At 42.2% G+C, this 22,644-nt stretch overlaps 1 protein-coding gene across 1 annotated transcript in view; it reads left to right on the plus strand.

Annotated features, from left to right (window-relative positions):
* LOC126278972 (inactive pancreatic lipase-related protein 1) overlaps positions 1-22,644 on the plus strand; it is a 216,666-nt gene that overhangs the window by 130,341 nt on the left and 63,681 nt on the right. Inside the window, exon 4 of the mRNA XM_049979267.1 lies at positions 825-973. Within this exon, the coding sequence (XP_049835224.1) occupies positions 825-973 (149 nt within the window). The remainder of the gene's footprint in view (positions 1-824; positions 974-22,644) is intronic.

Genomic DNA, 22,644 nt, shown 5'->3' on the forward strand with positions numbered 1-22,644 from the left:
GAACGGAATGGATAGTGTCTTGAAAGGAGGATATAAGATTGACATCAACAAAAGCAAAACGAGGATAATGGAATGTAGTCGAATTAAGTCGCGTGATGCTGAGGGAATTAGATTAGGAACTGAGACATTTAAAGTAGTAAAGGAGTTTTGCTATTTGGGGAGCAAAATAACTGATGATGGTCGAAGTGGAGAGGATATAAAATGTAGACTGGCAATTGCAAGGAAAGCGTTTCTGAAGAAGAGAAATTTGTTAACATCGAGTATAGATTTAAGTGTCAGGAAGTCATTTCTGAAAGTATTTGTATGGAGTTTAGCCATGTATGGAAGTGAAACATGGACGATAAATAGACAAGAAGAGAACAGAACCTTTCGAAATGTGGTGCTACAGAAGAATGTTGAAGATTAGATGGGTAGATCACATAACTAATGAGGAAGTATTGAATAGGATTGGGGAGAAGAGAAGTTTGTGGCACAACTTGACCAGAAGAAGGGATCGGTTGGTAGGACATGTTCTGAAGCATCAAGGGATCACCAATTTACTATTGGAGGGCAGCGTAGAGGGTAAAAATCGTAGAGGGAGACCAAGAGATGAATACACTAAGCTGGTTTCTGAAGGATATAGGTTGCAGTGGGAACTGGGAGATGAAGAAGCTTCCACAGGATAGAGTAGCATGGAGAGCTTCATCAAACCAGTCTCAGGACTGAAGACCACAACAACAAGTAGTGTGCAACCTAGGGACCCGGTGACCTCAGAAATTTAGTTCCATAGGAACTTACCATCCCACCACCTACAGATGTAGAGTCAAGGAAACGCGTGTCCACAGGTCCACTCAGGACAACCCGAAGCTGCTGGACGTGACCACCCTGGACTCGCTGTACGAGTCGACGTTCAACCCCGACCACCCCACCAAGCTCATCATCCACGGTTTCGGCGGCGGCCGCAACTACTCGCCCAGCACCGACCTGCGGAAAGGTTAGTAATTTCTGTTCGCCTCAGCCTGCTAGTCTCATTACTTTTATCAACTCATCTCTCATGTGAAGATCGTACTTCGCAAATGAGAAACAATTAGTAATTAACACTGTGTGCCGGACCGAGACTCGAACTCGGGACCTTTGCTTTTCGCGGGCAAGTGCTCTACCAACTGAGCTACCCAAGTACGACTCCCGCCCCGTCCTCACTTCTGCCAGTACCTCGTCTCCTACCTTCCAAACTTTACACAAGCTCTCCTGTGAACCTTGCAGAAGTAGCACTCCTGAAAGAAAGGATATTGCGGAGACATGGTAGACCACTTGCCCGCGAAAGGCAAAGGTCCCGAGTTCGAGTGTTGGTCCGGCACACAGTTTTAATCTGCCACAAAGTTTCATATCAGCGCACACTCCGCTGCAGAGTGAAAATCTCATTCTGGAATTAGTAATTAATTTCTTAATCGATTAAAAAGCATCTTACTAAGAACTTGAAACTGATTTCAATGTAGGAAATTGTTTATTTATTAATTTAAACTCTCTGAAAATCATATTTGTATTTTAGAATGTGTCAGTAGGTTTCAAAACAAATTAAATTTTCTTTGTTAAGAGGTAGCTAGTAACTGGCGGGTTACATTATTTGATTTTTTTCTTTACTCTCTATGTCCAATATGATTTAATTCAAAAACATTATCGACTCAAACATTTGTCTATGATGTACTAGCAGATGTCAAGTAGGAATGATACCAATTTATTTTTAAAATTTGCACCATCTGCTAACAATTTTGATTTGCAAAGAAGCTTGTCAAATATTTCTACGACAGCATATTTTGCTTCTTATTGTGCAACAGCAAGTTTCAGCTGTGAATAACGGAAGCCACTTCCATTCGTAAAATTGTATTCACGATGACTACAATTATTTTCAAATCATGAATGATGCTTCATAGTAGAGCGAATCCTCTGAGAGGTTGTTGTTAATAAGCCTAGGTACGTGAGGCGAGGTAATGGGCACCAGATGGCACCGGATGCTACCCTTATAGCATGTATTTGTGCTATGAGTTTTGTGTGTTTCTGTGTAAAATCACCCCAGAAAAGTATTCTGTGTGATGTTAACGTATAAAAATATTCTAAGTAAGACAACTTTCTGATACTTTCAATATTAAATTCACGAACTATACTTGGAGTATTAGTGGCTGAACTCAAGCATTTCACAATGTGTATAACCGTTCACTCAATATGCGCATCCAGGGAGTTCTGAAGGTTTAGTTTTACATATTTTCTTCACCATATGCTCAAATGTTGTTGATGGTGTTATATTTTATTTTGTGCGGACCTGAATGAAGTTAAGTGCTTGGTCATTTACTGAAGATCAAACAATATTTTTCTGAATATTTACATTATTGTTGCGTCAGTTATTGCACGTCTACGAGGCACTAAGATGTTGCATGTCTGTTGAAAAGTATTTCCGTTTTATCCGTGTAATGACCAAGATCGTGTTTATAAAGGAACAACAAGAGTGGTCTCAATATTGAATCCTGTGGAGTACTAGTAGTGATTCGCCCAAATAACCAAGAAACATCGACATCATTCTAATTCTGTTGTCCAGCCTTGGTGTCTAGCAATTTTTACCCGTCCGCCCATCCTTCCCTGAATCAACAAACTGCTGATAGCTTGATGCATGTGGACGTGTCTTATTAACTGGTTCCTTTTCTTTAGGACAGTTCTTCCATAAATGCCTTTTATCTCCGATTCTATTTATTTATGTGTTAGTTATCACATAACTCATGGGGTCTGTCAATATGATCTTCAGCGTTCTCCTCTAGCACCATATTTCAAAAGCTTCTATTCACCTCTTGTCTTAACTGTTTATCGTCCACGTTTCACGTTCCGGCAAAGATGCACTCCAGACAAATACATTCGGAAAAGACTTCCTAATACTTAAGTTTATGTTATATGTTAAAAAATTGCTCTGTCTTGAAAACATCTTTCTTGCTATTGCCAGCCTGCATTTTATTTCTTCTCCTCGAGAAGTTGTTTTCCTGCCTAGGCTGTTTTGTTTTGAAGAAATCACTTTAGTTTATTATTTACCAATTAGCTAATTTATCCCCCTTGGGATTTATCCAGCTACATCACAGCAGGAATATTTGAAATGAACATAGAATTATATATTCCAGACATCTGCGTTGAAAAATCAACATGTGATGGCAAACCTAATAACGGTTTCTCAAATCGCATGTTGCTTTTTAGGGGTGTGGAATATACTAATGCTAAATTCATTGCAAATTTTTCTATTGTGATAAATCGTGATAATGCTCAAGATGATGAAATTATTTAACTGTCAATTAATGAAATAAGGTAGTTATTACAAAATAAAACAACCTTTACAGGGACATGACTTCCACCAAGAAATTCAGAGGCCGTGGACCATACTCGCATAATCTCTACTTTTTACATCGTCCGTTCTTTTCCTGCCGTGATAGCAAAACTGATTTACTACTTTTACTGTTTTATTTCCGAATGTTTTCCTTCACACTCGCGTAATTCGATTAGACTACTTTCCATTAGCTTTGTTCTAGTTTTGCTGTTATTCATCTTATATCCTATGTCCCAGATGCTATTCATTCTGTTCAACTGATCTTCAAAGTCCTTTGCCATCTCTGCTAAAATAGCAATAAGGTCGGAGAATATCGAAGAGTTTATTGTTTCTCCCTGAACTTTAATTTCTTTCCAAATTTTTCTTTGGTTTCCTTTACTGGTTACTCAGTTTACTAATTGAATTAAATTGTCTCATTTCCCATAGAAACACATACTGCCTTTTATGTCTTTCGATCGTACAACTGTAGTCTGGTTACTGTACAAGTTGTAGATAATATTTCGCTCCCTTTGTTTTATCTGTACTACCTTCAGAAGTTCGATGAGTACTATTCTACACAATATTGTCAAATAGTCCCTTTAAATTTACATGTGCTATAAACGTAGGTTTGGCTGTCTTCAGCTATGGAATCGGAAGTGCTAATTGTTGCAAGATCAACCTTAACTACTATATTTAGTATGCAAACGTGGAGTATACTGCCTGGAAATGCTTGAAGAAAGTTCATTGACCCAAAAACCTTATCCAAACTCTTTTCACTTTGCCCTCATAACCTCCGAGAGGAAAATGAAATGAAGCTGTTGTGGGTGACTCGTTTTACATATATAGAAATATTAATTTGTAAGACCATTAGTTATCAGATCAGATCTCAAAAATGTTTCATAAAACAACCTGAGCACAAGAGAAAAGCTGCAACGAAATGTTTATTACATAAATGTATCGGTAAGACGATAGATTTGCTGTGCTAAGGTATGTACGACTGCGCGACTGCAATGGGGGTAGAATTGTAGCAGCGCAGTTTGCAATATACCAAAATAGTTCCCTATTTAAGAACGAAAATGCTAATAATAAATCTAATTAAAGAATCTTGGAATAAGTACCTCATATTTCATAGAATCTTTTAAACATTGTTGTAGGAAGACTACAAGCTGAACTAGATGAGTGCAACAGCAGTGAGAACTGTTTCATAAACGAGATTTTAGATAAATAGAAAACACGTATGCAACATTTATTGAGTTAAAACAGAGATGTGCGACGAGGCTTGCTATATGATTACTCATTTAATTTTTTTTAGACAGACAGCGAAAAATGATATCAAAATGTTGATAATTAATGATAAACAGAGGACTGGCCCAGTCGCTGTCGTGGAGTTGTAAAAATTACTAGTTGCAGAAAAGAACTTGTAAAGTGTTTCAAGAACTCTGTCTGAAATTCTCGCCAACAATAAGCTCAACACAAAAGCAAAACAACGTTAATAGATTACTGAAGTAAGCAAAAGAGAGCTATCCTTGAGGTAGGAACACAGTTCAAGGCCAGTAAATTACTTTGCCACTTGGATAGCATAGATATTAATGGCAACAAAGGTATACCTGATAATAGGTAGTAAAAGAGGAAAAACTATGACAAAACAGACCTTCAAAAATAAAAGTAGTTTAGTAACAAAAACAATTTAATGTAGAAATAAGGATGAAATCGATTAAGACATTCTTTATATGGGTTCTAAGACACATATTTGGGAAAAAATATCTGTCAAAGATAAAGTCTTCAGAGACAGAGCGCGTGCTTGATTTGGACAAGATCAACATATTTTCCTGAGAATTAATATTCTGTTGTGCCTGCAATTTGATTCGACATAACTCTTAAATGAAATTAGAATTATATTAATACCGTCAGCTGCTCACGGGCGTTGATATAGATCAACGGGGACAGGTGAAAATGTGTGCCCCGACAGGGACTAAAGCCCGGGACCTCCTGCTTACATGCTTACATGGCAGACGCTCTATCAATCTGAGCCACCGAGGACACAGAAGATAGTGCGACTGCAGGGACTATCTCGCGGACGCCTCCAGCGAGACCCACATTCTCACCTTGTATGTCCACACACTGCATTCTTAGTGTCCCATCCCAACACACTCATTCCTCGAGGAAGACATTCTTCCAAGTCCCGTAAGAGTTCGGGGAATATGTCCGAAAGAACAGACACCATATCCATATAAGTATATAACTCTTAAATGGACGCAATTGTTGGTTAATTGAATAGGTACTGAAACGAGTACCGTAGAAGAAGTTGTTCATTGTTACTACATGAGAAGAGTTTCTTTGGAGTTCTTGTGTGTCATCGGAGCGGCCTGTACTGAGCTGTGTCCTCTTGCCGAAAGTGTTATAAAGTTCAAGGCAGTCCGCTGAAGCAGCAGGACTGCGTGCCTGAAACTCTACACTCTCACTATCTAATGATCCTTGACGGCAAATACCTGTTCATAGTTAGATTACTTCACATTGACGATAATTGACCAGGCTCTCAAGCACTACAAAAACAGCTCGCTATTAGGCTATTGTAGTTTCGTGGGTAGTAACAATACGTTTTAATGGTTACCTGTGACATCAAGAAAATGGTTCATTGAACCAGATCTGGAAGCTGAAGTAATTTATAGGTATAAACTACACTGACTGCGACATGTCAAAGAATTTCTAAACCAGAAATTCCACTATACCGTAAACCTGTACAATAGCCAACATTTCCTAGCACTCACTCTACCACAGAATTCAGGTAATGATCAACTGATTTTCAAAAAGCTCCCAATGAATTACTCTTGGAGATTACTATGAATCATCTACAACACACAATTTCAATGAAAAATCAAAATTAAAACAACGTTACGCAGCACCTCTAATCCAGGACAATAAAGTGAAATTTATCCTCTAACCATTTTCAGAAACTTCATCTTAGCAATTGGGAAATACCTTCAAATCTTGTGGAGAACTGTCCATAATTCACGAAAATCATTCACAATATGTAATCTCATACTGGATACTTTCCAGAGTGATACGTTTAAAATCACTAATGAAAACTGCCCCTTCTCCAAGGTCAATTAGTGTAAAGGACGTGTGAATGTTTTTCGGTTTATTACGTAAATCGAGTTCGTGCCCAGCTTCCTGATACCTACCAATTAGTAAAATACACCCGAAGTAGTAAAAGAGAAATGGTACTCATGAACAATTAGAAATTTACTCGCCTTGTAACTTACTCAATGATAAAAGAGAAATTACTTTCCATTCCTTTTTAATAAATTTCCATACTTTATTAGTGCCGACTACATCGCACTTTCATCCTTAGGCCATGTCGACTGCAGTCTACATTATACTCCAACTTTATTTCCTAGACTCAGTTTCTCTGTTATATTAATTTGCTCGAACCTTCAGATACTGTTGTTTTGTGTTTGTCCCTTCCATCCCAGTTCCTTTGTACCCTTTACATATTATCTGCATTCTTTCCCCTATACCAATGAATACATCTACTAATGCACAATGCTATTTCATTATAGCATTATTATGTAACCATGTCATTAACTGCCTTATGACTAAGATTTTAATATAAGATTGGTTGGCTTATATTCAAACATGCCAGCCTCTGTTAAGGGCGTCACTATGGAGACACACAGTTTCTTTTGCACTGACATAATGTACATGCCAAGTAATATCGCTCTACTGAAGTTTCATTATTAACAGAAACACATGCCACATTAATAAAGTGCTGAGTCTTTTCTTGGTGGAAAGGTTGGAAAGCAGACAAAACAAGCTTTTCTCCACTCAATGGACTGATAGACACGGGAGTTGAGACGTCGATCATCATGTTACATACACATTTAAGACATTTTCTGCTTCAAAATCGATCGTAAATAGTAAAAATCCCCATCTAAAGCTACTTTGGAACAAAAATGATAGGAAATGAATAGTTTTTACTCTATCCATGCATTTAGCCTCCATTGGCGGCCTTTCTGGGTCCACGGCTAACTCTGTGAGTTGCACAGAGATATGTGTGTGGGACGGTGACTTGTTTACGCCACTGCAAGCAATCGGTTTTTTACGTTATCGTTGCTCACCGGCCGTTGCTGTCCAGTATTACGAGGGTTGCTGAACAAGTAATGCTACACATTATTTTCTAAACTATTTTCTGTTCAGAAGTTGCGGAACTTGTTGTGTGACATAGTGGAACATATCTGCTTCAACCCCTATAGTTTCATGAAGTTCCGATAGGTGGCTGCACTATACGGAGCCTTGAGAGTGGCGCCTGTAACGGAGGTGCATTCTAAGCAAAGAGCTCTCATTCAGTTTCTTTTGGCGGAAAATCAGAGCATCATAGATAGTGAAGGACGCTTGCAGAAAGTCGACGAAGACCTGGTAGTGAACAAAAGCACGGTGAGTCGCTGGGTGAGGTGTCTGTTATCACCACAACAAGGCCGTGCAAACCTGTAAACCTGCCCGATCTCTAACGTGCCAGCCGGTCGCACACAGCTATGACTGCTGCAATGTTGGTACGTGCGGACCCTCTCATTCTAAGTGATCGACATATCATAAAGAAACACCTCAGTGCTTAGCTGGATCTTTCTGTTGACAGTGTTGACACATCCGTCTACTAGTTAGGGTACTCAAAGGTATGTGCCCGTTGGTTTCGTCGCCGCCTAACAGACGATCATATAGAGCAACGAAGGACTGTCTGCGAGGAATTGCTTGTGCTGATCGTGCCAACTTTCTGTCGAACGTCGTCACAGATGATGAAACATGGGTTCATTGCTGCGAACTAGAAACAAAACGTCAATCCTTGCAGTGGTGCCACACCACCACCCCTCTGAGGAAAAGGTTCAAGGCCGCATCACCAGCCGGTAAAGGCATGATGATGGTCTTCTGAGACTCTGCAGAGGTTATTCTGTCTGATGTCCTACTTCATAGCGCAATTATCAACTCTGAAGTGTATTATATGAGCTGTGCCGCGGCTTGCGTTTGTTCTGTTTGTAGGTTTCCTCCCTCTGTTGGAGGCCAGACCGTATGGTTGCGGTTGTCTGTCTTCCTCTCGTCTTGACTGGCACCACTCGTTTCACAAGCGTTGCCTGTCTGCTAGTGGCAGCAACGGCGGTTATGGATATGTAGTAACTGTTGCCCTATCTTTGGGGCGACATCGTTGTTTTTCCGTATCGTGTGAGTGTGGCAGTTCGGTTGGAGACTCAGGAGGAGCCAGGTCCCCACAGTGGGGAAACACGCCGGGACTGCTGTTGGCGACCATGGACTGCCGGATAAAGGACTGTGGTAACGAGGGTGCACAGAGACTTGGGTTCGTGTTGCTGCTCGTAGTGTCGACGAGGCGAAGAGCAGCGAGTGAAGTATTGGGGAAAGCGGATCTGATTAGCTTGACTCGACTTCTTATTACCATTTACTGCGTTCAGCCTGTTACAATTTTTTAGGTTAAACCAGCGGTACTTTTTCTGCCTGGTGGCCACTAACGCCCCAGTTACCTACCATGGCGGTTAGTGTATGTAACGGCAGTGTACGTTTCCTAGCCTTGCCGCTGCTTTCCGGTAAGGCGTGTAGTTTGGACAGCTTTTTTGACTGTAGGCCGTTTGTGATTCTTCTATTCTGGTGGTAGTGATTCCTTTCTCGTTCCGGGCGCTCTAAGCACAGTGTTCTGGGGGCATAGTGCAGTCCACCTGTTCCGGCTTTGGCGCGTTGTTCTTGCACTTGGTTTATGGGACGTCGGGTAGCTTTAGCATGATTATCATTAGTCATTCGTTAGACTGCCACTAGTCTGAGTTTCCATCTTGTGAAGTGAATGCAACTCTTGGCTGACTATCTCATCCCTCGCGAAACTGTTAGTTGCCGGACTTTCTCAGAGTTCGATTGCTGGAGCAACCTTTGTGACTGGTCCTTGTTCTTTTTTATTGTATTATTTATTACCATACCTTGTAATGGCTCAGTCAAAGGTTCTGTATAGCCAGTTAATAGTTCCGGTCGCCTTCTGGAATAAATCTAGCAGTGTAAGGGTTGTGTTACAAGGTTACCGTCATCTTATTTCACCCGTTTGGTGGTCAGTTGCTTGTATTTTTTTTAATTAACGTTTGTTTGTATTTGCTATTTTATTGCAAGCTTCTAAATTTTGTATATAACATCCATTCCGGGAGTGTAAGGCCTTCAGCCGTGATTGTGGTCATTTGGTTTGAAGAAATAATTCGATATTTGTATTCTAGCAGTAAGCCTTAAAAGCTTATTTACTGCCATTCCTGGCGTCTGATACCTTCTCCTGTGTTTGTGGCCACTTACTTTTTAATATTTCATTACCTGTAAGTTGTAATATGAGTTCTTAAACATTCTTAATTTACTGCCATTCTTGGCGTGTAAGGCCTTCAGCCGTGATCACAGTCTCTTTTTTTTTAATTATCTTTATCTGTATTTTATGGTGATTTGCTAAATTGCAAAGCACTGGAAACACTGTTATTTACACAGTTATTTATTCCGTCATTAGTAACGTGTGGTATTTTTTAAATTTATTGTTGAGTCTGGAATTACTGTTTTAAAAATAAATGTGTGTAACTGTTGTGGTTGGCAGGAAAGGCAACACCGTGTTACTAGAGGAGACCGAAAGGCACGCGATTTAGCTCACGCAAGCTGGCGTGAGGTCGGGAACAGGACAAAGAAATTAGAATTTAGAAACAACGGACGTAGCTGGTAGAATACTTAACTTTAATCCATTAATGATGAACGTCGCTCTTGACGGTACATAGTTCACAATATCAATAGTAACTGATAATGGCGCCTTGCTAGGTCGTAGCAAATTGACGTAGCTGAAGGCTATGCTAAACTATCTTCTCGGCAATTGAGAACGTAAGTAGGCAGTGAACCATAGCTAGAAAAGTCGGCTGCGCAACTGGGGCGAGTGCTAGGAAGTCTCTCTAGACCTGCCGTGTGGCGGCGCTCGGTCTGCAATCACTGATAGTGGCGACACGCGGGTCCGACGTATACTACCGGACCGCGGCCGATTTAAAGGCTACCACCTAGCAAGTGTGGTGTCTGGCGGTGACACCACAGTAACTGTAAAAGGCAACAAATAGTAACTGATTAGGGCCCCGTCCACAACAGTAACCGAACCCTGCTTCCCCTTACCACCAGGTCTCTTTCTGCTGTCCACAGAAAACTGAAAAAATGACTGTGCGCTGTTTCCAGAAAAATGCAAACTAACTGCCCTTTCTCCATGACAATGCAAGCCCTCACACAGGTGTGGGCCCCGAGGGGAGCTCAAAAAGCTTCACTGGGCTGTTTTCCCCTATTGCCCAGATCTCGCACCTTCCGAGTTCCGCCTCTTTGGCCCAATGAAGGATGCACTTCACGGGGAACAGCATGTGGATGATGGGGAGGTTACTGATGTAGTGTGGTGCCATACCAGCATATAGGCCATCCCAGTAAGGTGGCGTAATGCCGTCGCATTGAACGGAGATTGTGTCGAGAAATAGGGTTTTCTATCCAACATAGACGGGAATAATGTTGCGTACTGGAATCCTGAATGAAACCAACCTGATTACAGGTTGCATTACTTATTGAACGACACTCGTAATTTAGCGAGAGGTAAACTGCACTTTGATCCATAAACTGCACATTTCGGGAGTGAATGAGACCTGGCAGCGTTGTTGGCACATAAGGGAATTGCATACGTGGGATGTAGGCGATTTCAGAATCATTGTAGTGACAATATTGGCCGCAAATAGTCATACCCTGTGATGTATGCGACTCTGACAGAGGGCTTATTATTATGGGCCGACGCCTGGGAACGAGCATATCGGAAACGGCGGACCTGGTCCGTTGGTCAGCTAAATGTGTGCTGCTTTCTTGGGCTTGAATGATTGAAGCCTGTGAAACCACCAGGAGGTCACAGGCTATTGGACGTCCACGTCTCGTCAGAGAACATGGAGATCAGAGACTTAAGCACTCTCCAAAGGACGAATATGTGGCAAATACACTACTGGCCATTAAGATTGCTACACCACGAGTATGACGTGCAACAGACGCGAAATTTAACCGACATGAAGAAGATGGTTCAAATGCCTCTGAGAACTATGGGACTTAACATCTATGGTCATCAGTCCCCTAGAACTTAGAACTACTTAAACCTAACTAACCTAAGGACATCACACACATTCATGCCCGAGGCAGGATTCGAACCTGCGACCGTAGCAGTCGCGCGGCTCCGGACTGAGCGCCTAGAACCGCTAGACCACCGCGGCCGGCAGGAAGAAGATGCTGTGATATGCAAATGATTAGCTTTTCAGGGCATTCACACAACGTTGGCGCCGGTGGCGACACCTACAACGTGCTGACATGAGGAAAGTTTTCAACCCATTTCTCATGCACAAACAGCAGTTGACCGGCGTTGCCTGGTGAAACGTTGTTGTGATGCCTCGTGTAAGGAGGAGAAATGCGTACCATCACGTTTCCGACTTTGATAAAGGTCGGATTGTAGCCTATCGCGATTGCGGTTTAACGTATCGTAGCGTTGCTGCTCGTGTTGGTCGAGATCCAATGACTGTTAGCAGAATATGGAATCGGTAGGTTCAGGAGGGTAATACGGAACGCCGTGCTAGATCCCAACGGCCTCGTATCACTAGCAGTTTAGATGACAGGCACATTAACCGCATGGCTGCAACGGATCGAGCAGCCACGTCTCGATCCCTGAGTCAACAGATGGGGACGTTTGCAAGACAACAACCACTTGCACGAACAGTTCGACGACGTTTGCTGCAGTATGGACTATCAGCGACAGACCAGGGTGCACGAATGGCAAAACGTCATTTTTTCGGATGAATCCAGGTTCTGTTTACAGCATCATGACGGTCGCATCGCGTTTGGCGACATCGCGGTGAACGCACATTAGAAGCGAGTTTTCGTCATCCCACATACTGGCGTGATGGTACTGGCGTACCACCCGGCGTGGTGGCATGGGGCGCCATTGGTTACACTTCTCAGTTACCTCTTATTCGCACTGACGGCACTTGAACAGTGGACGTTATATTTCAGATGTGTCACGACCCGTAGCTCTACCCTTCATTCGATCCCTGCAAAACCGTACATTTCAGCAAGATTATGCACGACCACATGTTGCAGGTCCTGTGCGGGCTTATCTGGATACAGAAAATGTTCGACTGCTGCCCTAGCCAGCACGTTCTCCAGATCTCTTACTAATTGAAAACGTCTGGTCAATGGTGGCCGAGGAACTGGCTCGTCACAAAATGCCACTCACTACTCTTGATGAACTGTGGTACCGTATTGAAGCTGCATGGGCAGCTGTACCAATACACGCCATCCAAGCTCTGTTTGAATCAATGCCTAGGCGTATCAAAGCCGTTATTACGACGAGAGGTGGTTGTTCTGGGTACTGATTCCTGAAGATCTATGCATCCAAATTGCGTGAAAATGTAATCACATGTCAGTTCTAGTATAATACATTTGTCCAATGAATAACCCTTTATCCTCTGCATTTCTTTTTGGTGTCACAATTGTAATGGCCATTAATGTATGACTGAGTACAAATCTGATGCACACTGATAACCACGAAAATTAGCGGCAGACGCCCCCTACATGTTTACACGTTGACCTAAAGACGCTGTCAGTTGCGATTGCAGTGAGCACGGAATCAGCTATATTGGTTTGTGGATCAACAGAAACATATCACGTGGTCAGACGAATCACGTTTCCTGTTACACAGACTCGGTAACAGTGTCATCCAGGTGATCGTCTGCTCGAAGCAAGCACAACTCCGAGGATGCAATCAGCGGAAACATTCATCTGTGCTTCCGGGAGACTGAGGTAGTACTCGAAGGCACCGTTGCAGCTGTGTATTACGTGAACATTATTCCGGATCACCAGCACCCCTTCACGTTTGATGCCACATCGTTCTACAATACAGGGTGGTCCATTGATCGTGACCGGGCGAAATATCTCACGAACTAAGCGTCAAACGAAAAAACTACAAAGAACGAAACTTGTCTAGCTTGAAGGGGGAAACCAGACGGCGCTGTGGTTGACCCGCTACATGGCGCTGCCATAGGTCGAACGGATATCAGCTGCGTTTGTTAAATAGGAACCCCCATTTTTAATTACTTATTTGTGAAGTACGTAAAGAAATATGAATGTTTTAGTTGTACCACTTTTTTCGCTTTGTGATAGATGGCGCTGTAATAGTCACAAACATATAACTCACAATTTTAGACGAACAGTTGGTAACAGGTAGGTTTTTCAAATTAAAATACAGAACGTTTGAACATTTTATTTCGGTTGTTCCAATGTGATACATGTACCTTTGTGAACTTATCATTTCTGAGAACGCATGCTCTTACAGCGTGATTACCTGTAAATACCACAATAATGCAATACATGCTCTAAATAATGTCCGTCAACCTGAATGCATTTGGCAATGCGTGTAACGACATTCCTCTCAACAGCGAGTAGTTCGCCTTCTGTAATGTTCGCACATGCATTGACAGTGCGCTGACGCATGTTGTCAGACGCTGTCGGTGGATCACAATAGCAAATATCCTTTAACTTTCCCCACAGAAAGAAGTCAGATCCGGTGAATGTGCTTCGGCGACCAATCCCCCTGTCATGAAATATGCTGTTCAATACCGCTTCAACCGCGAGCTATGAGCCGGACATCCATCACGTTGCAAGTACATCGCCATTCTGTCATGCAGTGAAACATCTTGTAGTAACATCTGTAGAACACTACGTGGGAAATCAGCATACATTGCACCATTTACAGGGTGTTTCAAAAATGACCGGTATATTTAAAACGGCAATAAAAACTAAACGAGCAGCGATAGAAATACACTATTTGTTGCAGTATGCTTGGGACAACAGTACATTTTCAGGCGGACAAACTTTCGAAATTACTGTAGTTACAATTTTCAACAACAGATGGCGCTGCAAGTGATGTGAAAGATATAGAAGACAACGCAGTCTGTGGGTGCGCCATTCTGCTGTAAGCGAGTGCTGTTCACAACGTGCAAGTGTGCTGTGGACAACATGGTTTATTCCTTAGAACAGAGGATTTTTCTGGTGTTGGAATTCCACCGCCTAGAACACAGTGTTGTTGCAACAAGACAAAGTTCTCAACGGAGGTTTAATGTAACCAAAGGACCGAAAAGTGATACAATAAAGGATCTGTTTGAAAAATTTCAACGGACTGGGAACGTGACGGATGAACGTGCTGGAAAGGTAGGGCGACCGCGTACGGCAACCACAGAGGGCAACGTGCAGCTAGTGCAGCAGGTGATCGAACAGCGGCCTCGGGTTTCCGTTCGCCGTGTTGCAGCTGCGCTCCATATGACGCCAACGTCCACGTATCGTCTCATGCGCCAGAGTTAACACCTCTATCCATACAAAATTCAAACGCGGCAACCCCTCAGCGCCGCTACCATTGCTACACGAGAGACATTCGCTAACGATATAGTGCACAGGATTGATGACGGCGATATGCATGTGGGCAGCATTTGGTTTACTGACGAAGCTTATTTTTACCTGGACGGCTTCGTCAATAAACAGAACTGGCGCATATGGGGAACCGAAAAGCCCCATGTTGCAGTCCCATCGTCCCTGCATCCTCAAAAAGTACTGGTCTGGGCTGCCATTTCTTCCAAAGGAATCATTGGCCCATTTTTCAGATCCGAAACGATTACTGCATCACGCTACCTGGACATTCTTCGTGAATTTGTGGCGGTACAAACTGCCTTAGACGACACTGCGAACACCTCGTGGTTTATGCAAAATGGTGCCCGGCCACATCGCACGGCCGACGTCTTTAATTTCCTGAATGAATATTTCGATGATCGTGTGATTGCTTTGGGCTATCCGAAACATACAGGAGGCGTCGTGGATTGGCCTCCCTATTCGCCAGACATGAACCCCTGTGACTTCTTTCTGTGGGGACACTTGAAAGACCTGGTGTACCGCCAGAATCCAGAAACAATTGAACAGCTGAAGCAGTACATCTCATCTGCATGTGAAGCCATTCCGCCAGACACGTTGTCAAAGGTTTCGGGTAATTTCATTCAGAGACTACGCCATATTATTGCTACGCATGGTGGATATGTGGAAAATAAAGTACTATAGAGTTCCCCAGACCGCAGCGCCATCTGTTGTTGACAATTGTAACTACTGTAATTTCGAAAGTTTGTCTGCCTGAAAATGTTCTGTTGTCCCAAGCATATAGCAACAAACGGTGTATTTCTATCGCAGCTCGTTTAGTTTGTATTGCCGTTTCAAATAAACCGGTCATTTTTGAAACACCCTGTAGACTGGCATCGATAAAATGGGGGCGAATTATCCTTCCTCCCATAATGCCGCACCATACATCTACCCGCCAAGGTCGCTGGTGTTCCACTTGTCGGAGCCATCGTGGATTTTCCGTTGCCCAATAGTGGATATTATGCCGGTTTACATTACCGCTGTTGGTAAATGACGCTAAATAGAACGCGTGCAAAAAATCTGTCATCGTCCCGTAATTTCTCTTGTGCCCAGTGACAGAACTGTACACGACGTTCAAAGTCGTCGCCATGAAATTCCTGGTGCATAGAAATTTGGTACGGGTGTAATCGATGTTGATGTAGCATTCCCAACGCCGACTTTTTTGAGATTCCCGATTCTCGCGCAATTTGTCTGCTACTGATGTGCGGATTAGCCGCGACAGCAGCTAAAACACCTTCTTGGACATTATCATTTGTTGCAGGTCGTGGTTGACGTTTCACATGTGGATGAACACTTCCTGTTTCCTTAAATAATGTAACTATCCGGAGAACGGTCCGCACACTTGGATGAAGTCCAGGATACCGATCAGCATACACAGCACACGCCCGTTGGGCATTTTGTTCGCAATAGCCATACATCAACATGACATCGATATTTTCCGTAGTTGGTAAACGGTCCATTTTAAAACGGGTAATGTATCACGAAGCAAATACCGTCCGCACTGGCGGAATGTTACGTGATACCACGTACTTATACATTTGTGACTATTACAGCGCCATCTATCACAAAGCGAAGAAAGTAATCCAACTAAAACATTCATATTTCTTTACGTGCTACACGAGTATGTAATAAAAATGGGGGTCCTGATTTAAAAAACGCAGTCGACATCGGTTTGACCTATGGCAGTGCCATTTAGTGGGCCAACCAATAGCGCCATCTGGTTTCCGCCTTTCATGTGATACTTATTTCGTGAGATATTTGGCCCGGTCACTATTAATGGACCACTCTGTAGATATGTGCTCGCTTTGCTTAACTGAGCGCTATTGTGTGTTCATACTTGACCCAAAGGTAGAAGGCTCGAGTGAACGTAAATTGGAGCACGGTAACATCACTCAGAGAAATAACGAAGTCGCTTAGCATGTTGCTGTCTTTTCCAGCGTCGTTCGTTGTAGCGCTACTACTGTAGAACACCTGAGTGACATGGGCGGTCGTCCAACTGGCGTAGAGGATCATAAAGCAAATCTAAAATGGAATCAGAAACCAACAAATATCACGTCATTTTCGTCATGAAGGACAATCCGTAATAACAATATGAAGGGCCCCGCACGTAAACAGGAAGGAAGCTCTTGGCCTTTGCATAGGATATTGCGTTAATGGATGCTTCATTCAGTACACTGGATTGAATCTCGGTGCGGTTTTTCTTTTCATTTTTCTTTCTTTTCTGTACTTTTCATTCTATACCTATAAAGGCACATTGGAGCGTTGGAGCTGTGATCAACTGAAAACTAGTTTTGAACGGGTCGAGGTCGAAGGTAACAAAATCATACGAGGGCATGCCGACAAGTAATGTATCCGAATTTTTGGTGTGGAAATAAAATCAAGCAAACAATATTGTCGGCGCATGAGAAACAGCGTGTTGTGATCATATTTCGAATTCCAAGAGTTCGTCCGTGCATGAAGCAAATCTCTCCTTCACCAAAACAACGCCATACCACACACGAGCGCTGTGAGACATGCAACATTCCGAAGCTTCGGGTTAATTTTCATTGATCATCCTCCATATACTCTGACCTATCCCCCATTCGATTTTTATTTGTTTCCAAACCTTAAAGAACACCTTCGAGGACTTCACTAAAAAGAGTGATGAAGCGGTGCTAGCATAGATGACGTTTATGATCCGTAAACCGAACTAAACCTGGTTCTCTAGTTGCGGGAAATGCGCTCGTCGCCTAGGTGACTATATTGGGAAATATATTTGTAGGCATGAATAATAAAGATGTAGAATGTTAATAACGTTTTTATAAAATGATAGTCAATTGTTAATAATATTTTGTTAGCACGGCGGGTTTCGGCACCATGCTGCCATCATCAGCTGCATTTACATTTATTTCTAGGTTTTAATTAATGGGAAATGATGTAAGTTTCCTTTGCTGAGTGTGCCAGTGAGGTTACATATCAAAAAAGACGCCTGGTCAGGAAGATAATGCGAGATGCTTACAACGGTTTCCACAACGAAACTTGTCTCGAAACCTGGCAGAAAATCCAAAGAAATGGTTTACCTGGCTCTGAGCACTATATGACTTAACTGCTGAGGTCATCAGTCCCCTAGAATTTAGAGCTACTTAAACCTAGCTAACCTAAGGACGTCACACACATCCATGCCCGAGGCAGGATTCGAACCTGCGGCCGTAGCGGTCGCGTGGTTCCAGACTGGGTTGCCTAGAACCGCTCAGTCACCCCGGCCGGCAAATCCAAAGAGATTCTCGTCGTATGTGAAGTATGTTAGAGGCAAGAAACAATCAATGGAGATATTGTCGAAGACAGTGCTGCCAAAACAGAGTTACTAACACAGCCTTCCGAATGCCTTCACAAAAGAAGACGAAGTAAATATTCCAGAATTCGAATCGAAAATAGCTGCCAACATGAGTAACGTAGAGGTAAATATCCTCGAAGTAGTGAAGCAACTTAAATCACTTAATAAAAACGAGTCTTCTGGTACAGACTGCATACCAATTACGTTCCTTCTTGAGAATGCTGATGCATTAGCTCCATACCTTACAATCATATGAAACCGTTCGCTCGAGGAAAGATCCGTATCCAAAGACAGGTCACACTAATATTCAAGAAAGGTAGTACAAGTAATCCACTAAATTACAGGCGCATATCGTTAACGTCGATATGCAGCAGGATTTTGGAACATATATTGTGTTCGAACATTAAGAAACTACCTCGAAGAAAACGGTCTATTGACACACAGTCAACGTGGGTGTAGATAACATCGTTCCTTTGAAACACAGCTAGCTCTTTATTCACATGAAGTGTTGAGAGCTATTGACAAATGATTTCAAATTGATTCCATATTCTCAGATTTACGGAAGGCTTTCCTGTACCATACAAGCGGCTCGTAGTGTAATTGGGTGCTTATGTAATATCGTCTCAGTTATGTGACTGGATTTGTCATTTCCTGTCAGAGAGGTCACAGTTCATTGTAATTGACGGAAAGTCATCGAGTAAAACAGAAGTGATTTCTGGCGTTCCCCAAGGCAGTGTTGGAGGCCCTTTGCTGTTCCTTATCTATATAAACGATTTGGGAGACAATCTGAGCAGCAGTCCTAGGTTGTTTGCAGATGGCGCTGGCGTTTATCGACTAATAAAGTCATCAGAAGATCAAAACAAACTGGAACACGATTTAGGAAAGATATCTGAATGGTGCGCAAGGTAGCAGTTGACTCTAAATTAACGAAAAGTGTGAGGTCATCCACATGAGTGCTTAAAGGAACTCGTTAAACTTCGGTGACAAGATAAATCAGTCTAATATAAAAGCCGTAAATTTAACTAAATAGCTAAGTATTACAATTACGAACAACTTAAATTGGAAGGAACACACAGAAAATGTTGTCAGGTCACTTAGATAATGTAACAGGTCTACTAAAGAGACTGCCTGCACTATGCTTGTTTGTCCTCTTTTAGAATACTCCTGCGCCGTGTGAGATCCTTACCAGAAAGGACTGACGGAGTACATCGAAAAAGTTCAAAGAAAGCAGCACGCTTGGCATTATCGCGAAATATGGGAGGGAGTGTCACAGATATGTTACAGGATTTGGGCTGGATATAATTAAAAGAAAGGCGTTTTTCGTTGCGACGGAATCTTCTCACGAAATTCCAATCAACATCTTTCTCCCCAATACGAAAATATTTTGTTGACACCGACCTACATAGGGAGGAACGATCACCACGATAAAATAAGGGAAATCAGAGCTTGAACGGAAGGATACAGGTGTTCATTCTTTCAGCGCGCTATACGAGATTGAAATACTAGAGAATTGTGAAAGTGGTTCGAGGAACCCTCTTCCAGGCACTTAAATGTGATTTGCAGAGTATCCATGTAGATGTTATAGGGCGTACATTATGTGGTAAGCATGACTAGTCATTTTGTTGGTGCATTTACTTACATTCTCGTTGGTAATTACCAAAAAAAAAAATGGTTCAAATGACTCTGAGCACTATGGGACTCAACTGCTGTGGTCATTAGTCCCCTAGAACTTAGAACTACTTAAACCTAACTAACCTAGGAACATCACACACATCCATGCCCGAGGCAGGATTCGAACCTGCGACCGTAGCAGTCGCACAGTTCCGGACTGCGCGCCTAGAACCGCGAGACCACCGCGGCCGGCGGTAATTACCACTCGTTCTCTGGCACTCAGAGCATAGTAGCATCACAATGTAACACTTTCACAATCATTTGTTTTCCTCAATCCAAAAAGTCTTAAACGCTAATATAAAATAGTTTCTATTGCTAAAACAGTAGTATACAGTGTAGATAATTTGTTTTAATGAAATGGGCGTTCAACATTTGTTTATGTGGTAGGCATTTATATGTTCATTTTATATTTTTTTGGAATTCATTCCCGGTTTGGCCTACATAGAGGGCTCTGCAGGGATTACATAATATTTTATAAATGGCTGACTGTGTGCATTAAAATCGTGGGTCAGTGTTTGTTGCAGTTTGTTATATGTTGTGTAGGCAATTGTTAATTTTGTGTGGTCTGTAAATGGTTTCTATTTTGTAGGAGAGTTTGCTGTAAAAACAATGCAAGCATAGATTTTCATTTTCTGTGCGACAGTAGGTTTAATATAGTTCTTTCTTTTTTGTGTGAGGCTGTTAGTTTGTCACCGTAGCCATTTTCTGTAGCTACTTGTTTGATTATATTGAGTTCATCAGGCTTTGCATATTTATCCAATAGTATACTGGTGCCACCGATAACTAATGCTCCGTATGCAGCTTGGTAGTGCGTCATGGGATTGTAAGACTAGCTGTGTATCGTGGTATCTGTTGTTACATTTATGTAAACTTTGAACGTGTGTGTGTTTTGTTTTCTTTACTAATGTTAAGGTCAAGGAAATTGATGCTACCATTGTTTTCATGTTCCTGTTTATTGAATGTCTTTAGAATGTTCCGAATATTATTCGTGTCACCATCTGCGATGAGCAATGTATCAGTCATCAACATAACGCTATGTAGTAATTAATTTTATCCACAAAACTTTATTTGTACAGCTGAAATCCGAAATTCCTTGGCACACTGCAAGATTTAAGAAGGTAACTGGGCGTGAAGTACGATCGGTTTCCGGCCTGCATCCTCATTTTGACCATTGCTGAACACACCGCGTCCTCTGTAAATATTACACCCACGTCCGGAAGCTTTACTTTTCAGTACGCCCTCGTACGTCTCGCATTTGCTGACGACGTTACCCTGTTGTCTACAACTAATAAAATACGAGAGTTAATGATAATACCTTCTTTCTTTGTCCAGTCAGACCGGTTTCGGTGATACATTACACTATCATCAGACTCTTATGAGATGCATCTCTTGTTGAATCTCGTTACTGCTGTCACATTCACGACGTGACAGTTTTTGCTGTAAAACTGCGGATTGATCTACATCTACATGGATACTCTACAAATCACATTTAAATGCCTGGCAGACGCTTCATCGAACCACATCCACAAATCTCTGATATTCCAATCCCGTATAGCGCGCGGAAAGAATGAACACCTATACCTTTCCGTTCGAGCTCTGTTTTCCCTTATTTTATCGCGGTGTCGTTCCTCCCTATGTAGGCCGGTGTCAACAAAATATTATCGCATTCGGAGGAGAAAGTTGGTGCTTGGCATTTCGTGAGAAGATTCCGTCGTAACGAAAAACGACTTCCTTTTAATGATGTCCAGCCGAAATCGTGTATTACTTCTGTGACACTCTCTCCCATATTTCGCGTTAATACAGAACGTTCTGCCTTACTGTGAACTTTTTCGATGTACTCCGTCAGTCCTATCTGGTGAGGATCCCACTCCGCGCAGCAGTGTTCTAAAAGGGGACGGACAAGCGTAGTGTAGGCAGTCTACTTAGTAGGTCTATTACATTTTCTGAGTGTCGTGCCAACAAAACGCAGTCTTCGGTTAATCTTCCCCACAGCATTTTCCGTGTGTTCCTTCCAATTTAAGTTGTTCGTAATTGTAACACCTAGGTATTTAGTTGAATTTACGGCTTTTAGATTAGACTGATTTATCGTGTAACCGAAGTCTAACGAGTTCCTTTTAGCACTCATGTGAATGACCTCACACTTTTCGTTATTTAGGGTCAACTGCCACTTTTCGTACCATTCAGATATTTTTTCTAAATCGTTTTGCAGTTTGTCTTGCTCTTCTGATGGGTTTATTAGTCGATAAACGACAGCGTAATCTGCAAACAATCTAAGACGGCTGCTCAGATTGTCTCCCAAATCGTTTGTATAGATATGGAACAGCAAAGGGCCTATAACACTAATTTTGGAAACGCCAGAAATCACTTCTGTTTTACTGGATGACTTTCCGTCAATTAAAACGAACTGTGACCTCTCTGACAGCACCTGATAATCTATTATCTAAGGAAGATCTGATGCGGATGAACGACGGCTTGGAGACTCCTGGTGAGTGAATCGAGAGCCGAGTGTCTGGTTACCAGCGGGACTGGGGGCTATCACAGAGACCCATTCTATTCTCTGGTAGTCAGAACTCAATCCTCAAAAGAGTTAATAATTTTAAATATGTGGTTCCAATATTTACAGAGATGCAATGTGTTTGGCAGTGATCAAAGCGAGGATGTACCTCAATCTCAGTTACTTTTTGTAGTCTGTCAAAGAATTTCAAATTTTAGCTGTACGAAACTTTGATACATCTCACAGGATGTCTGATTGGAAAAATGCAATATCCGGAAAAAGAACGTAAATAAATCCTCGTTTTTAAGCAAGAAGTCATAACGAAGATCTACT

This window comes from Schistocerca gregaria, chromosome 6 (genome assembly GCF_023897955.1).
Source record: "Schistocerca gregaria isolate iqSchGreg1 chromosome 6, iqSchGreg1.2, whole genome shotgun sequence".
NCBI classification, from domain to species: domain Eukaryota; kingdom Metazoa; phylum Arthropoda; class Insecta; order Orthoptera; family Acrididae; genus Schistocerca; species Schistocerca gregaria.